Source organism: Mastigoproctus giganteus, chromosome 5 (genome assembly GCF_048544385.1).
Source record: "Mastigoproctus giganteus isolate SK-2022 chromosome 5, ASM4854438v1, whole genome shotgun sequence".
Lineage (NCBI taxonomy): Eukaryota > Metazoa > Arthropoda > Arachnida > Uropygi > Thelyphonidae > Mastigoproctus > Mastigoproctus giganteus.
Window position 1 is genome coordinate 198,980,530 of NC_143579.1, and position 23,588 is coordinate 199,004,117.

Below are 23,588 nucleotides of genomic sequence, written 5' to 3' on the forward strand. Positions count from 1 at the left end.
ATTTTGCAGCTAGAGAAAAAAGCAAAATTGTTCGTTGTGCAGATCACAATATCGATCTAGTTGTGAATGATGCTTTAAAGTGGTTCCTGAAGTCACTGCTTTTTTTTTGGCACCTGGAGTGTTTCTACAACTTTTTTTATGCCAGTGTTAACAAATGGGGATTACTTCATGAAAATGATATTTCTTCACGGAATCTCAAACAGTCGTGCCGAACAAGATGGACTTCAAGAAACAAAGCTTTGACAACGGTTCGATTTAGGTACTAAGATGTCATAAAATCATTAACAGAAATTATTTTAAAATCAAAAAACCATGAAGAAGAAGCAGAAGCCTGAGGTCTCAAAAGCCAACTTGAGAATTTCAATTTTATTTCTTTAGTTGTAATGTTTCTAAAATATTTTCCTTCGTGACCCCACTAAGTACCTTCAATCAAAGTATATTGATATAAAAGATGCTGAAACCTACCTCAATAACATTTATGAGGAGCTAAGACAATTAAGGGATTCTTTTCAAGAAATTAAGGACTCAAGTATAGAACTTGCACTTTCATGGGGAACAGATCCTAAGTTTCAAAAGAAGAGACTCTGTCGAGTAAAAAAGCACTTTGACGAACTTAGTCAAGACAAAAAAATCGAAGATAGTTAAAAGAAATTCAAAATATAGGTTTATTTTAAAGTGGACATTCTAATTTCCCGAATGAGAGAACGTTTTGAGTCCTTCAAACAAATAATGAACAAATTTGTTTTGAGTCCCAAAATTTTAGACAGAGTTGGTGACAATGAGCTTTACCGCTTATCAAAATGTTTAAGTGACCAATATAATAGGGATCCGATGGATTCTTTTCCTCCTCAACAAATGATTAGCTTCCGTTCGATTATGAGAAAAGAAATTAAAAATTCTGAAAATATCAGACAACTGGCTAAAGCCATTATTTGTCAAAATCAACTTGTCTGCCAGCTTCCCAGAGGTTTGTACAGCTTTATGTTTTATTCACCACATTCCCGTGACAACTGCGACAGCTTAGAGATTGTTTTCAAAACTGAAATTAATTAAGAGCTATCTTAGAAGTACAATGTCACAGGAGCAACTCACTGGACTTTCTATTTTGAGTATTGAAAATGAGACTGCTCGGGAAACAGATTTTAATCTAATTATCGATTCATTTTCTGCAACAAGGTCCCAAAGAAAGAAGTTTTAGATTTTTTGTAAAAGGCTTTTTTTTTTTTTTTTTTTAAAGCATTTTTTTAGTTTTTTGTAAAAGGCTATATTATACTATTTTATAGAGGCTATGTAAATATATTGCACAATTATATTTTATTGTACATTTTGATTTTACATATTCCAGACATTTATTCCAATCCTATCCTTTTTGATTCTTTTCTTCAAATTGTTGCCTAATAAGTAGATATATTAAAAAATAAAATTAAAACATTAATTACGTATTTAACCTTTTATATTAAAACAATATTTATGTATAAAATAAATATTGTTTTTAATACAACCCTCTACATTTAAAAAAATGTCGAAGTTTCTTAACAATAAAGTGGCATGATAACAAGAGGGCGAAGTGGAGGGAGGAGATCAAGTTTTAAGCAGTGGGGGGCACAACCAAACCAAGCTCCGCCACTGCGTGGGCCCCACAATGGCCTGACAGTATGGTAATTTTGCCACTGCCAAAAGCATCTACCATTTGATTGGCAGACATCTGTATGCACTTTTCTCCAATGTCTTGTCAAATTTTGCAAATATCATCATCATAAATAAGACAATTATTCCTCACAGTAGATTCATCTAGAATGTTTAGATTTATACAATTTTTTTTATTTTTTCAAAAATTCTGAAATATGAATTGCTTAACTTATTGAACAGGATGTGGGTATTTATCAAGGCAAGACATTTTTTGAAGTTATGAAGTCATTTTTTTTCTTCTCTTGAGATACATGGCTTGATTAAAAATTCCTGATCTGGTAGTTCTTCCTTGCTTTCTCTTTTTTTTTTTTTTTTTTTTGCTACTTTCACAGGTTGATTGATTTGGAATTTTTTTCTGCATGGTACATTATTTTCATGAATAGCACAAAAGACAATACTGCAATCCATAGCAAAATCTTTTCCATGATTGATGATCCACAATTCCATAAGTCTAATAGCAGATTTGATTTTTATAATTTTGAATGTAAGGTCCAACTGTCCATTCTGTAAAAATTTTTATAACAAAATTGAACTGTTATGTTAACATGTTCGAAGACTGTACTCTCATCCAATATCATTGACATGAGACTTACACACAAAAAAAAAAAAAAAAAAAACACCACTGACATGAAAACATCAAATTAGCATGTTTTCCCATGCTAATTTGATGTTTTCAATGATTGAGAAGTTACATTTTGAGTTTAATTCTGAAAAACTGATCATATTAATAAAATATGCAGTGTTACTTGTAATATTTGTGTCATTGCTAGTTATTTGTAACACTAACGCTTGCATTTATATGCATTAGTGTTACAAATATTACTAGCAACAACTAATGTGCATAAAACTGCAAGCATTTATATGCACTAATGAGTAAAACAGCTAAAATATGCATTTTCATATGAACATGAAAATGCATATAACCTGAAGTTTACTTATCACAGTCATCCTATAATATAACCCTATCTTCATTTTGTGTATTCTGTCACACTAATAAATTTATTCATACTAATAAAGTCTGTTTTCCAATGTATTCTGTCACACTAAACTGATAGCGTCAGTTTGGGTGTTAAAATAGGGATTCTTAACCAAGTGCCTAACTCCTCCTCCCCTGCCCACCCTGTCTGTCCTTTCTGTAAATGTTGTACACTCCATATTCAAATTCTGTATCCCCTATATCTGAGTGGCATTGTTTTTTTGATATCGCTACAATGTCCACATTTTATGCCCTAACTAATCCCATCTTTTCTGTAAATGTTATACTCACCACATTCGAATTCCGCATCCCCTATATATAAGTGACACCATGTTTCTATATCCCTACAATGTCGACATTTCATGACCTAACCAATATTTAAATTTTTCAAATTTATTTACTACACTCCTGGCACTAGGAGGTTTTTTTTGCAGTATATTTGCAGGTAATATAACTGCATGACCCATGAGAGCCACTAGCAGGCCTTGTAATCCTCCACACCTTGCTTTCCTGGCTGCTATATATCCCAATAGAAGCAGCACAAGAACCAATTTCATCTCAGCCTACAACTGCTGTAAAACTGTTAGTTTGTGCATTCCCCTAAGCTAGCAGTTGTCTGATCCACCTAACACTGCCTTTAATGGCAATGTTAGGTGGATCAGAAAATATTCTGATCCACCTAACTTTTAATGTGCAGAAAATATTCTTGCACCTCCTTATATTTAAGTGTATCCTATCCCTATAAAAAAAGTCTCTCCTGTTAATAAGCACAGATCATATCGGGAAAAATGGAAAATTCCATTTTTCCCAATATGATTTATTGGAAAATTCTAGCCAACTAGCCTGCATAGTCTCTCCAGGACCAAACTGATTACCAAGGCTCTCATCACATGCATCCTCCTATTGCATTTTGATAGAATTGCAGATATTTTCAAATTTAATCATAAATTGTGACTTTTTCTCAACAATATTCTATACCTGTTAAGTAAATCTTAAGATCTCCTATTTATAATGTCACTAGTGCCAATACGTACAACAATATCACCTTTAGGGCCCTTAAAAAAAAGATAACTCATCTGTAAGATCATTACGCTTTGCCCCTGGCAACCATACTCTGGTCCTATTCTGCCTTTTTGCACAATATATTTCTCTCCTTAACAATGAAGTTAAGGAGAATATTAAGAGTGAATGTTAATATTCACTGTTAATATTCTTCAACATAATCTTCTTCTTCTGCAACAACACACTTGTACTCTTGTGTCTGTCATTGATCAAAACATTTTTGGAAATCTTCTTGTGAATACTTTTAGGGAAGTCAATCATATTTGATTGGATTTCTTGAATCAACTTAAATCATAAAAATATTTCTTGACTAAATGTTTAAGAGTATGGAAAAGGTTGTTTATGCATGGGTAATGCACTTCAATCATTTCTACTACCCAGGTAGTATGCATGCATTATTTAATTATATCTCATATTATGAATACCTTCACAACGAGTTGCCAAGGTATTGCACTGCTTTGAATAAGTAACTCTTCACCAGTGGAGAAGACTAATGCTACTTATTCTCAGCAGATACCACCACCCAGATAGCACCATTTCAAAGCTTGTTGGCTTCGAAATGCACACCATCAAGCATCTCTCATACACTGGTGTGCAAAACTTAAGGACCTGCACTATTTCTAAAGGTTACAACCACAAAATCAAACAAAACAGCCTGTGGCAATTTGTGTAACTGTGGCCATTCAGTATAAAGCTGGTGCACATGCAAAAATTTGAATCTTGATGGGATGGGAGGGCTCATAAACAGATAAAAGCAGCAGTTCAGCAGTTATGTGAAAATTACCAAACGGTGAGCACGATTGTTACATGAAAATTGGTTTCATACAATGCTTTGGGTAGTAGCTCTCTCTCTGGGTAGTAGTAATAGTGGTGTGATGCAAGAAAGCAAGTGTATGAGCTTATGCAGCATCAGCCAGACAATGATATGGCCAGTAGACAACATCTCGATGACTTTACCCAGGGTCGAATAACTGGGAAGGTCGAAGTGCAAGGAGTGTGGCTGCAGAGTTCAGTATCGCCCATAGCATCGTCTCACATGCGTGGTCAGCCTTCAGAATGCCAGGTACAGCTGTTCGAAGGACCGTGGTGGTCGTCCACGAAAAACAATGCCCAATGATGAACGCTATATACTCCTACAGGCCAAGAGGGATCAACACCAGACAGCAGGATCCATTGCAAACCAGCTGCACAGGACGCAGGATATCACGGTTTACTGTGGCCAGGCGACTCCACAAAGGTGTACTGTTTGCCCAATGGCCAGAATGCTGTGTCCCTTTAACCTGCCCATCGGTGTCTCCGATGGGCAGGTGTTAAAGGTATGGAAATTCCGGTTTTAAAGGTTCAATGCCCCACTGTTTACAGTGGTGCATCGAACAGAAGGACTGGACAGCAGCACAATGGCGTAAGGTATTCTTTACTGAGGAGAGTAGATTCAGTTTCAGAAGCAATTCTGGACATCAGCTAATCTGTGAGAGGTTGGCACACGATATCACCCCGCAAACATCGCTAAAAGGGATCGATATGGAGGTCGAGGTGTTCTCGTCTTGGGAGGCATTATCTTGGATGGAAGTACACAACTCTAGATACTGGAAGGCGGTACTGTAACCGGTGCACGCTACTGTGCTGAGGTAATCCTAACCCCATGTGTGTGTCTGTTCCGAGGTGCCATTAGCCCTGAGTTCGTGTTTATAGATTATAATGCCGCACCCCATCTCACTGCAGCTGTTGATATGCTTTTGGAAAGTGAGGACATTGTTCGTATGGATTGGTTCGTCCGTTCTACCAAACTAAATCCCATAAAACATATATGGGGCGCTCTGGGGAGATGCCTAGCGGCACGTCCACACCCACAAGAATTTGTTCACCAGCTGAAGATGGTGCTGACAGAAGAATGGACGATGTTGCCGCAAGAACTTATCAACAACATTGTTCTAAGTATGGATAGGTGGTGCAAAGCCTGCATGGCCATTAGGGGTAGCCATATCTCCTACTGAGGACCACCTGTTCCCTTTGTTCCATCTTTGGCAGCGATGCATGTGTATCATGGCAGCCAGTTCCTTATCAAGGCAGCCAGTGCATTGTTTCCATTTTTGAATAAAGTCCCTCAGTACCGTTCTGTTTCTGTTGTCGTGTCGGTGTTGTTTCCTTCATCATTTCTGTACCTCACAAGGTTCCTTTGGTATGCTTTTCCCATATCCAAGCCACTCCTATGAGAAGCTACAAGTGAAAACCTGACTGGTCCTTAAGTTTTGCACACCAGTGTATTATGGAGTTATACTTCGTAACTGGGTTGTCACTATTGCACAACAGGGTACCTGCCTACTCACTGATGAGTAAGCCAAAAAGCTTTGAAACAGTGCCGGCAGGAAAACATACTGACTCATGCTGAACTTTTCCCAGCCTAAGTGAGATCAAATGACTACCTTTCTCCTATAATTAATGTCACCTCATTTCCTTCTTCCTTGAAAATGCTACTTTCTTCCTCCCTAGTACTACTACCAGGTCATGCAGTAAGAGCAAGTGCAGATGGCTTGCCTCCTTATGGCAAAGATGGATACCAGGGATCAGCCTTCTAAATGATCACTGCTCCCTGGTAGCAAAGCAGCCAATCAAGAACACGCTAACAGAACCCCCAACATAATACTTACACAAATTACAGCACACACACAACTGGCTTAGCCTATGGCTATTTCAGAGATGCTACACTAAAGTGGCAATGCAGAATACCTTAATAATACCTTAATAATTAAATGCTAACTCCAGGCCAGCAGGAAAATATACTGACTCATGCTGAACTTTTTCAAAGTTCAAAAAAAAAAGAAAGCAAAGGGCATTGCTATAAGGTTATAAAATGATATTAGGTATTGCTACCATTGAAACTGCGCTCATGTTACTGCATTCACATTAGACACATGACATGTTCTCCAATTTTTTTCTACTTTCTTTTTCTCTCTCTCTCTCTCTCTCTCTCTGGGTAGTAGTAATAGTGGCATGTGATGCAAGAAAGCAAGTGTATGAGCTTATGCAGCATCAGCCAAAAAAAAAAAAAAAAAAAACACACCATTCCCTCCAAATGCCTGTCCAGTTCCTACTTAAATTTATTTAACCTATCAACTTCACAATGACAAATGGAAGTTTGTTCCAGCAATTAACCACCCGCTGGCAAATTTCCGCACATCTATTCTACATCTGTCGTTTCTTAATTTGAATTTATGCCCCTTAGGTTTGTAATCTGAACAAGTGAAAGGATCCCATCAGAATTCACCGTACTCAACCCATTCGAGGCCTTATACACCTCAATCAGATCACTGCACAGGTGCCTAGTCTCCAGCCACTGCAATTTGCAGAACTTAAGCCTCTCTTGGTAAGAGGATCCCTTCATTCCCCTCACCAATCTTGTTGCCCTTCTCTGTACATGCTCAAGCAGATGTCACCCTTCAATCCCTCTTGGTGAATTGGGGATACATTTGCACATCTCCAGTCCGTGGGGAAGTCTAAGGATGCTCTCATAATTATGCTAAGGGTTTGCTTAGTTGCTTTGCCACCTCCTTTAATATAACTGGATAGATCCCATCCACCCCGGGTGCCTTTCTTATGTTTAACTTCAACAATTTCTCCTCCACTTTGCTCTCAGTTATTACAAAATCATTAAGCACCCTGCTACAATTTGATAACCTTCTGCCATTTTCAAACCTTAATAACTCCTCATGCGTGAATGTAGATGCAAAATACTCATTCAGTTTGTTTGCTATTTGAGCAGGATCATCAACATTTGAACCATCGATATCAAGTGGATCAATCAGATTCATCCCCTTCCTTTTAGAGTTTATATAAGTAAAGAAATCCTTGCTGTTTTTCTTAGCATCTTTTGCCAAAAATTTCTCATAATCTGCCTTTGCCTGCCTAACCTCCTTTGTCACCTGATTACAGACTAGCTTATATCTGCCATAGGCTTCTGAATCGCTTGATAATTTATATGCATCCCATGCATTTTTCTTCTCTGTCACGAGTCTCATTAGTTCATTTGACAGCCATTTAGGCCTAAACCTTGAACGATATTTCTTAATAGGTATGAAAACTTTTAGTAGCATCCACGATTAATTCCTTGAATGCTTCCCACTTAGAATTTACTGTTGGTAACATCGTCAGTTGATCCCACTGTACAGAATTTAAAAACTGTCCGAGACCACTGGACTCACCTTTATGGAAGCAAAAACCCTTTCCTTTACCCCTGATGGTAATTATATCTTAAAGTAAATCCCACATCAGTACACTGTGATCACTGCCACCTGTTCTGTACACATTCCAAATTCCAGTTCTGCATTGGTAACTTGGGAATTTTTTTTGGCTGATGCAGCATAAGCTCAGGCTTCCTTGCATCATATAGCTAATAATAATATGTATACATTGTAATCACCATAACCAAATTCTGCTTTCCCAATTAGAGATTGACCCCATATTTCTGTAATACCTATAATGTTAGCATTTGATGACATTACCAATATTTCAAACTCATCAAATTTATTTACTATACTCCTAGCATTAGCATACAAGCAAGTAAATATGGGCTTGTGCTAATTCCATGTTAACCCTAACCATATAATGCTCCCCTTCATATTTTCAGGCTACTGCATGTCAAAACAGAAGCAATGTAAGAATCAATTTCACTTCTGTTCTAAAAATCAAAAATTTTAATTAAATTCAACAACAAAAAAATAAATAAACTGAAGCACAACACTGATTTTATTTTGTGTATATTTTCAATCAATATTTAATTGATTAATAGGTAAATTAAATCAAGAAAGTTAATTATTTCTGAATGATCAACTCATTTAAAAAGACCTATAACTCTTACCTGTTGGCAAAAGTGTGTTGTTGGACCTGTTTCAGCTGCCTCAGCAAATTCACACCATGGTACTTTTTCACGAGTGCAGAAAGCAAAAGGCATTGCTACAAGGTTATAAAATGATATTAGGTATTGCTACCATTGAAACTGCGCTCATCAATGTAATGTAAGTGTCATTTAACAAAAATTAAGAGTATAATCTTTGAAATGTGGCAATTTATGAGAACACATAAATATGATACAATAAAGTACCAAAGGAGCAAATAAGACAAACAGTTTATGAACAGTTTTATAAGATAAATAGTATTTATGAACACCATGTGTTTCAGAACAGTTCATAAATCAGATTGACTTTCCCAAACACATGACATAATGGAAGGATGGCACTGCCAAAAAAAATTTTAATATCATTTTTACAGTTTTACAGTATAGTTGATTATGTGCATTCTTTAATGCACATAATGAACTTTATTTTCTATACACAGTCCAGTGTTATATCACAAAGCAGTACATTATTATCCATAATACTTATACTTAAGCTGGAACAACCAAAGCACTAACATTTTGGAAATTAAGTAAGATTAAGTATATTTTGTGTAAAAAGCTTATCCAATACATACAAATGTTATATATTAAACACCAGTTACCCAAATGATCAATTATGAATGTGTTTGAAACTGTAACTGGAAATAATTATCCTAACATTTTAAGAAACATTTCTGAGAATTTTAACAATCAGAATGATTGAGCTTAATTTTAAAAATACAGTCAACAACTGGATTGATGTTCTGGTGCATTCTGGCCCAATTCAAACACTGCATATATAATTTTAGCATTAAATCAGCTCACACACCAACCATAAGAATAAGTATTTACTGTAACTAAAATATAAAATAAATATTTACAAAAACTGCTATTATATTAAATTAAATTATATACATGTAAAAAACATTAAAACTGTGATAAAATCCTTGAGATAAAATACACTAAAATAAACCGGATTAAAAGTGATAAAAACGATAAAAATCTCTGGAGCTTTCAGAAACATTGGCTTCCTTCCTCAGCAGTAACAAAACTTCCTGCAGCACGTCCATATGTAACAGGCTCACCGTACTTATACACGTGGTGCAGTCGGCGCATGGTCTGAACTGGAAGCGGAAATAGCTCGGGAATGTGTTAAGCAAAACCATTCATCCATACTTAGGATGATAGTTTCAAACAGAAGATGCATACGCATACCTCTGTCCCTATTCATAATAGATGAATAGGGACAGAGGTAACGTGGATCGATAACCCCAGAGGATGCGGTTATCGATCCACGATAACCGCATCCTCTGGGGAGATTTGATGCTGCTTCTCCCAGAAATGTTCAGCCACAGCAGGCTTATTGTAATCAGCGGTTTTTATAGCATTTGCATGCCCCTCCAGACGATCCTTGAGCCGTCGTTTTGTCTTGCCCACATAACATTCCTCACAATCCGGGCATGTTATCCTGTATATTACTACACTACTCAGGTCCTTTGCTATTGGGTCTTTTACCTGAGACAACACTGTGTGCAACCTCCGCCCGGGAAGCTGCACACAGCGTGTTTTATAACCCCGCAAAACTCTAGCGAGATGGTCAGTAATGCCCAGACAGTAAGGAATGTATGCGGTAGCCACAGGAACAAACGGTTCCTGACGGTTAGACTCTATTCCTCTACTAAACCTGTCTATGATCCTCTGGGGGTATCCGCATTTTCTAAGGTCTGCTGTGACTCGTCTAATTTCACATTCTTTGTCCTCAGAGGTGGTGCAGTGTGACCCTGCTCTATCTAGTAGAGCTTTCACTACACTATTCTTATGCTGCCCAGCTTGTGCTGAACTATAATGGGTGTACTGGCCTCTGCACATAGGTTTTTTAAACACAGAAGTTTTGAACCTAGGGCCTATCCTAGAGACCAGTACATCCAAGAAAGGAAAGGTACCTCCTGTCTCCACCTCTGAGGTAAATTGTATAAATTGGGAGAAGCTATTAAGCCAATGGAGTGCATCATCCTCTCTCCCCTTCTGGACCACGGTGAAGGTATCATCAACATACCTTTTCCATTTCTTTATGGGAAACTGACATCCACTAAAAACCCTGTCCTCTAACTCCTCCATGGCCAGATTGGCCACGATGGCGCTAATAGGAGATCCCATGGCTGTACCGTGAACCTGTTTGTACATAACACCTTGGTACATCATAGTGGTGCTGGCCAGTAATAATGTATATAATTTAATTTAATATAATAGCAGTTTTTGTAAATATTTATTTTATATTTTAGTTAAAGTAAATACTTATTCTTATGGTTGGTGTGTGAGCTGATTTAATGCTAAAATATGAATTTGCCCAACCTCAGAGGCCTTTTTCAGGATACTGCATATAACCCGGGTTACTGCATATAATATGTGATAAAGGGTTGATAAAGTCTTGTTCCAAAATCTAGCATCTGTCAGGCCCCAAGTTATCAGATTTGAGAGTTTGTGCAGTATTTATTTATTTTAAATTTATTTCATTTCTGAAATTGCTTGGTTATAACAATGATGTATTGCACAGCATGATAAATACATAGCACTACACAAATCTTAGTTTAGTTGACTGTTTAATACTGTACTGCAAATTGATTTCTTTGTAAACAATTTTATGGAAGTATGCTCACTATAAGAAATGAACAATCACAAAAATTTACTTCTCAAAAACTTGAAAAGTAAACCCAAAAACACAATTGCAAACAAATTCCTTGAACTTTTCAAATGATGAAGAATATAAAATTCTTGAGTTTTAAAAGTTGAGCAACAATGCACATTTGCGTAAAAATATATAAGTTGGATAAACTATAATAGTATTAATTCATAGCCTTTTAACCATAAGTACGTACTTTTACTTCAAGTTCACGATTTTGTACCTAAAGAGTTGATAAAGTGTATGATTCCTTTTGCTTCAAAGGTGGTACTTGTGCATATTCTCTCTGATATTCCCTGAAGACAATCAGTCATTGAAATATCCTCTTTTCAACCTTCCCTGGCTTAAAATCTCTCTACCCCATTCTGGTAAATTCATCTGTTGCCTCTATTGTTCTTCCAACTCTATTACTACTTGGAATTCTTTGACTTCCTCTGTCTTTGAAACTTGATTTTCTCCAGTCCAACTTTCCTAACAGTGAGGTAATTTTCCTTAGTGATTTTAATGTTCACAACTCCAGCTGGCTTCTGTTTTCCAGTCACAGAGACCCAGCTGGTTGAGATGCTGAGGCTTTTATTATTACTAATGATCTGATTATTACTAATGATCCTACACAAATAGTTCATTTACCTACCAGACGATCCTAACCACATAGCCACCACTCTTGATCTTTTTCTCACAAAAAAACCCTTCTAAGTATACTGTCAAGGTGAGTGGTAATCTAAGGCCCTCAGATCACAACTTGGTGATGGTCTCTTCTCCAATGGAACCTTTCCCTTGTGGCAATTCTCAACTTCATGTTATTTGGCATTATAAGAATACAAAATGGGTTGATCTGCGAGATTTCTTTCCTCCTTTTCCTTGGGGAGGGGGGGGATACTGTTTCAGATCTGATATCAACGTTTGTCAGATCGTGTAAGTCAAATTATTCTTGCAAGTAAGCAGTCCAAACTAGATTTTGAACAGGCTAAGAGTAGAAAACTTATTTCTCGTTCAAATGGTAGTCAAGCATTCTGGTTTCTTGCCAAAGCTATTCGCCACAACCTTTGCCCATCTCTATTCCCACCTCTGGTAAAAACCAGATGGTTCTATTGTTTATGTTTTTAATTTGCCTGTAAGTAGGTTTCTTCCTTTTTTTTTTTTTTTCTTTTTATGATGAAAATCATGTTTTAAACATCTGGTAAATATAATTAAAAGTTGGTTGATAACACAACCATCAGATGACACTGCAACTACTCAAACTGTTGGCAACAACATTTTTTCAACAGTTGCATACCATGAGAAAGGAAGAAGGAAGAAGTCGGGGAACATATTGTTCTTTCACTTTCATCGTGTGGGAGGATGCAATGTAGTTTATCACGTGTTGAAATGCGAAGTTGCTAATAAGTTATAGTAAGGAATATTGAACTTTATAGAAATTTAATGTGCATTGTGCGCTATTATTGGTATTTTTAAATATAAAAACACTTGTGCCCATTATTTCTTCTTAATAGTTTCTTTCTCAAATTAAGAGCAAGATCCTAGGAGAGATGTGGGCTTTGGATTATTTGTTGATGAGGTAAGATTAACAAATTATTATATACTGTTAATTTAAATCTCTCCACATTTGAAATATGTTGTTTAGCTGACAGACAATATTTGATTTTTTTTTTTTTTTTTTATTATTATTTTCAGACAGCCATTGAATAATTTTTGATAGAATGAGTAAAGAATCACAGTCCATTAGTCCTCCCAATGCTCCTACCAAGAAAAAGAAGAAATTGCAGTATAAGCAAGTCTACTTAAAGAAGTGGGAAGAAACTTTTGCATGGGTGGCTCCAGCTTCTTCAGAGGATCGTGCCTATTGCAAATTGCGCAACAAGAATTTTTCTATCACTCATGGTGGTCAATTCGACGTTAAGCAGCATGCATAATACAAAGGGCATCAGCAAAAAGAAAAGGGAAATGTGGGTGTAAACAAGTTATCAAGCTATTTTGTTAGTTTTAAAAAACCAAAATATGGCAGTGTGGCAGCATATGAACTAGGGTTAATATACCACAATGTGAAACAGTCATAGTTTGGACTGTGGTAACATACTGGCATCATCCTTATTCCATGATTCTGATATTGCAACAAAATTGTGTTGTGGAAGAACAAAATCAGAACCATTAGTTAAAAATGTTCTAGCACCTAAAAGTGTAGAAGACTGTGCACATTCTTAATGATCCAACTAAATGCAGTCAGTTCTTTTGTGTTGCAACATATGCTTCAAACAAGTGAAACAGAAAGCTTTTTCCCACATGCATTAGATATTTTGATCCTACTAAAGGTATGGAAAATAAATTTTTAGGTGTTGTTGAAAGGGCTGATGAAACAGCTATTTCTATATCTGAAATAGCTGTTAGAAAAGCTTGAGGCTTTTCATCTTAACCCAAAATATATTTCTGTGCACGGTACTGATAATGCAAATGTAACTTTTGGAAAATATCATTCTGTTTTTCAGTTGTTAAGGACAAGTAATGCCGATATTGTTAAAGCTAATTGTGCTAACCATATATTGTATGATGCCACGAAATATGCTTGTGACAGTTTTGAAGTAGATACAGAAAACATTGTACTGAAAACTTAATTTTTTTTCTGTATCAGCTAAAAGAAGGAAAAACTTAGAATCATTTTTTGACTTTGTGGAGCTGGACTGGTCTGAATTGGTATGCCATGTACAAACGAGATGGTTGTCCTTAACACCAGCTGCCAAAAGATTATTTCAACTGGCCTGCTATTAAGAGCTATTTCCAAAATAGTGATGATTGCCTCAAATTTTTCTCCAAATCATTTCAAAGTGAGGATACAGATTCAAAAATTGCAAGTGGTTTTTAACTTTTTTGTCAATGTTGGAAAATTGCTAGATGTTACTACTAAAATTCTTGAGAAAAGTGACTTGAGTATTATGGATTCATAAAAATCAATGACAATGATCAGAAATAAAATAAATCAAAGAATTCAGAATCAATACTTCGGAAATTCCGCAAAGCAATTTTTGAAAAAGTTACCCCAATGCAAAGAGAAGAAGATAGTTGATGAATGTTGTGATTTTTATTCAAATCTATTGCAATACCTAGAAAAAAACTGACTTCAGTGAGAAAAGTGTTCTTAAGTGTTCTAAGTTAATAAATAAACTTTCCTCTGGAAACAGAAGAAATTAAGTATCAAGTTTTGAAACAGCAATTGATATTTTTCAACTCCAAGAATGTGTAAATCTGGACGAGTTGTATGAAGAGTTTTGTGATAATAGGTTGAAGTTGCTGGAGAGTGTTGTGTACAGGAAGTGATGTGCACAAGTGGCTTGATTTTTTTTTTTTTCCAAAGTTCCTAAAGAAAATGTACCCAATATCAGTAGAATAGTAGGATATTTTTAAAGTATTCCTGGCTCAAATGCTGTAGTAGAAAGGGTGTTTTCATTATTGAAATTGAAGTGGACAGATATCATAAATGATGTCACCAAGAATTAATTGAGGCAGAATTGTAGATTGCGATGAATTTCTCTTTTACATGTAAAGAGTTCCTTCGGTATGAAAAACAGGATAAACAATTGTTAAAGGGGCAAAATGTCAAAATAAGTACAATTAAAAGATTAGGCAATTTGAATTTTCTTGTATTTTTTAAAACTAATTTTAATGACAAAAACTTCTTTTTTTTTTTTTTTTTTTTTAAAGGAAAACCTGACAACCTTATTCTATTGCCATCTCAGCTAAAGATAAACTGCTAGCATCCTGCTTTTCTTCTAACTCCTGTATTGATGATCTTGGTAAACCATTCAGTGCCTCCTGTGACTTTCCATTAAAAGAATTTTAAAGTCTTGATGCCAAGAAAACTCTAGGTCCTGATGATATTTCTCATTTGTTTTCAAAACCTGTGCCCCTGAGATTGCTCCTGTTCTCTGTCACCATTTTACATTTTCTTATTCAACCAGTGCTTTCCCTTCTCCTTAGAAATTTGCTCATATCCAATCAGTTCCTAAAAAGGGAAACAAAGTCCCTTCCATCCAATTATCATCTCATTGCACTTACGCCGGCCGGGCTAGCCGGGTGGGTAAAGTGCCTACCTGGCAACCCAAAGGTCGCGGGTTCGATTCCCGCCTAGGGCTTGGATCAAAGTACTGAAAAAAACCTTGGGAGGTGCATTATGGCCACAGAAGCCGATGCGCCAACAACTACAAAAAAAAAAAAAAAAAACATTGCATTTACTTCTATTCTTTCTAAAGTAATGGAGAAATCTATTAACTACCAACTCCTAAACTATCTAGAAACCTTCCTTCGGATCAATGATTGCCAGTATGGATTCCGTCATGTCGATGCACTAGTGATATACTGGCTTATGTTACCCATCTATGAATTCAATGAAAACATTTGTCAATGCAAACATTTTCTCTTGACATTTCAAAGGCTTTTGTTTGCAATTGGCATAAAGATCTCTTAAATAAGTTTCTATCTTATGGTTTACCAACTGTTTTTTGTAATTGGGTATCCAGTTTTCTCTTTGACTGTTCAGTGCAGGTAATGGTAGATGGCTCTCTGTCTTCTAACTTCTCCATTAATGCTGATGTTTCCCAAGGTTCAGTTCTTTCTCCCACTCTTTTCTACTTGTATATTAATGACCTTCCATTGACTGGAAACTGTACCCATAGTTTTGTTCATGACAGCACATTACATTACATTCCACCTTTCCATATGAGAAACAAAACCTTGACGTGCACAAACAGCTTCAACTACCCAAATATCTGCTACCAAATCCTTAAATGCTGATCTCCAGGTAATTCGCCAGTGGGGCAAAGATAACTCAGTTGATTTCAATCTTTCTAAAACTCAGACCGTCATATCTCAGTACTGTCTCGAAAAAAGGTTTCTTCTGCTCCTATTGTTATCTTCGATTACACTCAGATCTGAAGACAAGTTTACATATCTCTACTAGGGATTACCCAGAGTTCTAATCTCTCTTGGCATAAACACATATATTGCTTCCTCTACATCTAAAAAACTGGGGTTTCTCTTTTGCTCTCAGTGTTACTTTTCTTCTAAACAGCTGCTCACTGCACAAACTGCAAATCTGCCCTACGATGGAATATTGTTCCCACATCTGGGTCAGTGGCTCCAAAACTTCTCTCAGGCTTCTAGATTCCATTCAAAGGAGGGCAGTTAGGTTAATTAATGACCTATCTCTAACAAAGTTTCTCCACTCTGTCTCACAGACATTGTTTCTGCTGCATGCCTTTTTTATAGACACTTCCATGGGCACTGATCTTCTGAATTGGCTTCTAAGGCAGAATGGGTCAAAAATTCTTACCGGGGAAACTTGTAGTGGACTCATACTAGTGTTTATGGCCATATTGTGAGGATTTTTTAATGAATTTTAAATATAAATCACGATTAATTATTTTAAAAGAAAAAATATTTTTTAATTTATTCAACAATACTTAACATAAATAAATGGTGACAGCTTTACAATCATAAAGATAAAGCTTATTTTGTTATAATATATACAGGTAACCCTCATATATCATGGTTATTAGGTTCCTGTAAAATGTTGTGTTGTGTGAAACAGTGCTATATGGGACTAAGAAAAAATACAAAGGGGGGATTACATTCAAAAGCTAACAAAAATACACTATTTCATTAACAAAATATTAACTAAACTAACAAAAATACACCATTCTAGATTTCGTGTATCTTCTGCTCTCTTTAAAAAATCAGTAATCGGTTTGTTTGCTTTTACTTCATAAATCTTTGTGAATTTCATCATATGGAACTAAGCATTTTTGAAGCTCCCTTTTGAACTTTGGACTCCTTTCATTCAAGAATCTGCATTCAAAAAATAAGATTCTAATTGCTCGGCTAACTTTATGCCTTCCCCTATGCTTTTTAGTGTAAAATTTGGAAGTTTAGAATTTTCATCTGCGATATTATAATCTCAATTGATTTGATTTTACCTCCGATGCCATCTGCACCAAATTCAATTTGGCTTCTTTTTCTACCAGTAATTCTTGAACGTCTTCATTAATTGTATCTTTTTTTAGGAGCATCGGTGATTAAAGCCACGTTACTCTATATATATTGTCTATAAATTGTGTGTTCTAAGGTCAATTTTCTGTTTTGCTGGACGAAAAACCAGAGTTTCCGGGAGAGAAAAAACCATGCTACCCTCGCCCAACTAACTCAGCCACGTTGTGAAAAAGACCCATAAAAATTCCTCCCTTCATCAACGGGATTTGAATTCGGGTCTTTTCAGGTTAGTGTGGGGAGGAGGAAGATTCTATCAACTGTGCTACCCATGAGGGCTTCAGTAGTCATATCATCAAAACCTTCCCCTTCTACCGATGTAGCAAGTTCTACTATCGCACCAATTCCATTTTCTGCTTGTTCAATCATATTACCTGAATGAACTGACTCTGGCCATACATTTTTCCACACGCATTTAACGTTGACGGTTTAACTGTTAACTGTGGCGGTAGGAACATAACTTCAACGTTTGGATGGCTTAAATCTTTTGGATGGCCTGGTGTGCTATCCAATAGTAATAAAACTTTGAAATCTAAATTTTTCCATAAGTTCAATAGCACAGAATGTAACATGGAAATTTCCCAACAAAATAAAATACAGGGATTTCTCAATAATTTTTTTTTGACTAGCAAGTCAACAGCAGGGATTCAAAAAGAGTGGAAACATCGAAAAATTACATCCAACACAATAGCAGGGTTTTCCCCACACAAAAGCTCAAAAATACCCTGTTATGCAAGATTTACCGAAATTCTCTAACCATATTATATAAGTACTGTGTTGTGTGAGGATTGCCGCAATTTATCAATCGTGTTAGAATGAAACCGTGTTGTAGAAGTACCAGGTTATACGGGGGTTGCCTATATATATATATATATATATATATATATAATGAAAATCTAATCACAAATAATGAACACAAATATAAATCATACAAATCACATTTAAATAAATCAAGTAGGTATAATAATTCACAGGTGGTGCCAATTAACATGAATTAAGAGCTAAAGGGATTAACATTCCACAATTCAGTGGTGTCTGTAAAACCTATACAACCACCTTTCCACATACTGTACTGAGAAGTTGCATTTGTCATAATCACATCACAGCAACCACACTACCTTTTATGAATATGTATAATAGCTACTAGCCACAATGGCAAACTAGTGGTGCTGCTTTTATCAAACAAACTAATAGTGTTGATGAAACTACTCTACAGGCAAACAAAACATTTCCAAATGACTTAACTCACATATTATTGTGGATAAGGAAGATTCATATTTTTCTTACAATTTTTGTTCATTTATTTTTCATACACTAGTCAACAAATAGAATATATCGGAGCTCAGAGTGTAATATTGAAAATCACACCAGCCTCCATCAGCCTCTGGCCCAATGCGGTTTCTCTGGTAAGTCTTACGGCCAGTCCATCTGTTTCTCTTCCAAAAAAATTGAAACACATGCTGCAACCAGTCAGCATCTTTTTACTGTCCAACTTCAAACTCACAGAACCAATTTTTCTTCTTCCTCATTTATTCCTTCAACTTCCTTTTTCTGGAAATCTCCCTATGGAAATCATGTATATTTCCTGAAAATTACAATCTACAAAAATTTAAGTCTAATGTCAACAAGTATCTTCTTTCATGTTCTGAACCTTCAACCTATGCACAGTACTAAGTACTATAGATTCTAATACCTCTCATGCTTGGGGATTTCATAAAAAAAATTTAAAAAAAAAGCACTGACCTCAAAATTTTAGATTATTTTTTAGTGCTAAAAGGGTTGATTTATATGCCGGAATATAAGGTATTATTATTGTTTGGAGACAAAATTTTTTCTTATACTTCTAATTCCAAATTTCATGTCTGCCTTAATGATTAATAAGAAAATACTGTAAAAACAATATTAACTTTAAAATCAAAAATTTACATTTTTGTACACCAATTATGATTTCATATAGGTTAAATACATGAATGATGAAGATATCTTATTTCCATTCATTTTACTTTCCAAGGATAAATTACTTTGCAATTGCTAAAGTTGGCAGAAAGTTCATAAGATGCTTCAAGTTTGTAAAACAAACCTAAGGCGCTAAAAATTTTTTGTCCATAAATTGAGAACTTACTGTAAGGCCTAAGCTTATTCAATCAATTCAAATCTGGAACTTTTTTTCTTTATGAAAACTCCACACATGACAGCTATAAGAATCTGTTGTACCATGCATGGGTTGAAAGTTGAGAAGATGAAAGAGATATTTGTTGACAGTTGACATTAGACTTGAACTTCTGTAGACTACAATTTTCAGGAAATATGTATGAAAGAATGCTCTTCCAAAAAGTGGAAATTGAATGAATAAACAAGGAAGATGAATACTTGGTTCTGTGAACTTGAAGTCGGACAGAAGAAGGATGTTGCCTGGCTGCGACACGAGTTCGGACTGCTTTGGGGGAGGGAGAGAGAGAGAGAGAGAGAGAGAGAGAGAGAGAGAGAGAGAGAGAGAGAGAGAGAGAGCGGGAATTATAGAAGCCAATTCAGAAGAACAGTGCCTGTAGAAGTACCTATTAAAAAAGCATGCAGCAGAAACAGAACATCTATGAGACGGAGTGGAGAGATTCCATTAGAGGTGAGTCATTAACTAACCTAACTGCCCTCTTTTGAATGGAATCTAGAAGCCCGAAAAAGGTTTATGAGCACAGCCCCAAATGTGGGAACAATATTCCATTGCAGGGTGGATTTGTGATTTGTATAGAGTGAACACTGTTTGTGCAGGACAAGGTTTCTCAGGCTGGAAGGCGGAATGAAATGTGCTATTGTCAGCAAAACTATGTTGTTGTGCTGAGGATTTTTTGGCACAAGTGCCTCCTGGGCCATATTGTGCATGTTCATCATTAACTTATGACTAAATATTTTATATTATAGTTATCAAAGACTATTATATATATATTTATGCATGTCAAGTATTGAAACAGAGCGCACAATTGCCAAGTATGTTTGTAAAGTTAAAGATTCCTGAAAATTAGCCAGAGAGCGAAAACTGGATTTCCAGATACTTGAATATTGAGGACACTATGAGAATATGTTTGATTGTTAATTGGGATTGACAGAAGGAACATTGAGGATTCTCTCCCATAAGCAGGAACAGATAAGTTATATATGAATGATTCCGAGTCTTGCCAAAATGACTTCTCACCTGCTTTTCATGAAACTAGAAGTCCAGAGTTGAGGTTCCTTTTTAATATGGAATAGTTTGCTATTGAATTGAGTTTGCCACAGCTCAGCCCATTGATTCCAACATGCTGTTCTAATAATGGATCTATAATCAGTGTATGGCACTTTTTGATGGCAGAAAGTTCCATTATCAGGATGCTTAGCAGCACAATCTGCATATTCATTACCTGGGATGCCGACATGACCATGGATCTAACAGAATGTGACCATCTGTTTGTGTGTGTGTTTGGATGTTTGATATTGATATAATTGGGACCGGATCTGTTTCAGAATAGGATGGTGGGAAGAAGTAGTAGATTGAATGACAGTGACTCACTTAAGGAGTGTGTGTATATAAGAGTCTACTTGAATTGCTACTTGGCTATATTATCTAGGGCCAGTTTTATTGCATATAATTCTGAAGTATAGATTCTGCATTCTGTAGGAAGAGACAAAGCTATTGAGAAGGCAGAACAAATTGCTGCAGCACCTACAGTTTCGTCTGTTTTTGAGCCATCAATATAAATGAGTAGTTTCTCTGAGTTTTCTAAGGTGTGGGTTTCATGTAGTTGCTGTAAGTTGTTTGGCAGGGAGCTTTTTCTCCATCTCAGAAAGAAATTATCACAAAGAGGTGTCGATTCAATCCAGGATTGTTCAGTAGGAGCAACTTCTTTGAGGATTTGCTGAAAGTTAATATTCCAACTAGCTATTAGTTCTTGCAGTCTAAAACCTGCAAGGTGGTTTTCATTAGGTTTATTATGGTATAGCATTATATACTGAGGGTCAAACAGGTATTCCCAGCTGGGATGAGATGGAATACTTTTAATTTTTGCAGCATAGCTACATAGCAAGGATTTTCGTGTGAGATGCAGTGGGGGGGAGGGGGGGTTCATTTGCCTCAATATACAGGCTGTGAACTGGTGATGTTCTGAAGGCTCCCATGTTGAATGTTGTTGTTATTTGGTTTTTAGGAGCATTAGCAACTAAGGCTATATTGCTCCGAGGATATGTGGTGGTCATTCCCTGACCTTTCCGCATCCTCCGTATTTGGTGTTCATCGGCTCGAACCCCAGTCTAATCAAGAAGCGTGTGCTACGCATTGCTGCTCCTGCCCACCTGGCTATGGAGGCGCCCAGTGTTGAATGGTATTCAGACATAACGAAGAGATGTTTCTTGCAGAGTCATACAGGTGATCTGTAATCTAATCGAGACTGAATTAAAGTTTTATAAAGATGTAAGAGAGAGTGTCTATTGGCACCCCAGGAGTTAGCGGAGACAGCTCTTAAGATGTTCAATTTCTTTAAACAGGCCATTCTAAGAAAGGCTATATGATTGGAGAAACTAAATTTATTATCTAGATATAAACCCAATAAATGAAAATTGTTGGTAAGAGGAATCTGGTTGTTTTTTAAATATATTTTAGGATCCAGATGTAATTTCCGTATTTTACAGAAATGAATTACTGTCAATTTTTTTTCTGCTAAGGAATAGCCATTCTGTTGCACCCAAGATTCTATTTTGGTGATGGATTTGGTGATAGTTTGTGACTGACAAGAGATAATAAAGTCATCAGCAAACATGTATGATTCTACCGTTTTTAGTATGTCTCGTGTCATATTTGTAATCCTTGTAGCGAATAATGTTGCGCTTAGGATGGAACCTTGCAATACACCCTCTTCTTGTTCGAATGATTTAGATAAACTGTTCATATATCTGACTTGAAACGTACTGTGGTGAAGGAAGTTTTGTATAAATTGGGGTAACTGTCCCCTCAAACTAAAAGAACAAAGGTCCTGCAGGATGCCATATCACCAAGTGGTATTGAAAGCTTTCTCAATATCGAGATTAACCATTACCAGATGTTGTCTCACAAAAGCATTGAGGATGTTTGCTTCTGCTGTGACCATCACTAAGGTTGAGCAATTCTTTCAAAACCCATACTGGTTTCAGTTCAGCAGATTATTAGTTTCCAGAAACCATGTTAGCTGCTTGTGAACCATTTTTTCTAAGACTTTGCCTAAACAGCTAGTCAGTGAAATTGGCATGTAATTATGTGGCTTGGTATGATCCTTCCCTGGCTTTGGAAATGTTAGTACAATAGAGTGGCGCCAAGAGTGCAGATAAGCATTTTCTAAAAATATTCTGTTGTAGAAATCCAACAGGGAATTTATTGCTTTGTTATTTAGTTTTTTTAACATTATATAGCATACTCCATCCAGACCAGCAGCGGTACTGGATGTTTTATTCAGAGACTCTAAAAGTTCCATTAAAGTGAATGGCTGATTGTATGGGTGTGATGCCAGAGTAGAGAAGTTTATTTTACGTTGTTCTGCAAATGCCTTAATTTTCTGAAAAGTTCAGCTGTAAGTGGACACTGCTGAAATATTGGCAAATGATTCGGCTCTGTTAAAGCAAAATTATAGTTAATATCAGTAAGGCACAAATGATGCAAGGAAGCAGACTTTTTTTTCCTGCATCAGCCAAGAAAAATTAGTAGTTATAATAACCATCAAAGAATACCTTGACACTCAGCAAAAGACTTTGCCATTACAGGAGAGTGCCCAGAGGAAAACAGACAACAGGACATTTGATGAAAACCAGAAAGACTTCTAGAGGAACATTAACAGGAGAAAGAAGACAGTGGGCTTCCCCTCCCCCAAGCAGAAGGCACTCGAGGAATTCTGGGGAAACCTGTGGAGCAGCAAAGTTAGCCATAATGGCTGTGCCCCCTGGATAGATCTAGAAAGGAAGTAAACCCAAGAACGTACAAGAGATGTCAGAATGGGAAATTCAGGAGGAAGAAGTACAACTGGCAAACCCCAAGAATAGATAACATCCACTACTGGTTACTGGTGCAAGAAGTTCAGCTGCACACACACAAGACAATCATTCACATAGCGGAGCAGTTCACCCAGATAATAAGGCACCCTGACACGATCCCAGAGTCCCTGATTCAAGAAATCACCTACCTGAAAGCTAAGGACAAAGACACCACAAACCTGGCAAAGTATAGGCCAATCACGAGTCTCCCAACAATGTACAAAATCCTAACTAGCTGCATAACTAAGAAGATA

General features: G+C 36.3%; 1 protein-coding gene across 1 annotated transcript in view; it reads right to left on the reverse strand.

Annotated features, from left to right (window-relative positions):
• The window catches only part of pyd3 (beta-ureidopropionase pyd3), a 247,598-nt gene that overhangs the window by 182,416 nt on the left and 41,594 nt on the right, over nucleotides 1-23,588 (reverse strand). Inside the window, exon 3 of the mRNA XM_090373642.1 lies at nucleotides 8,583-8,677. Within this exon, the coding sequence (XP_090229768.1) occupies nucleotides 8,583-8,677 (95 nt within the window). The remainder of the gene's footprint in view (nucleotides 1-8,582; nucleotides 8,678-23,588) is intronic.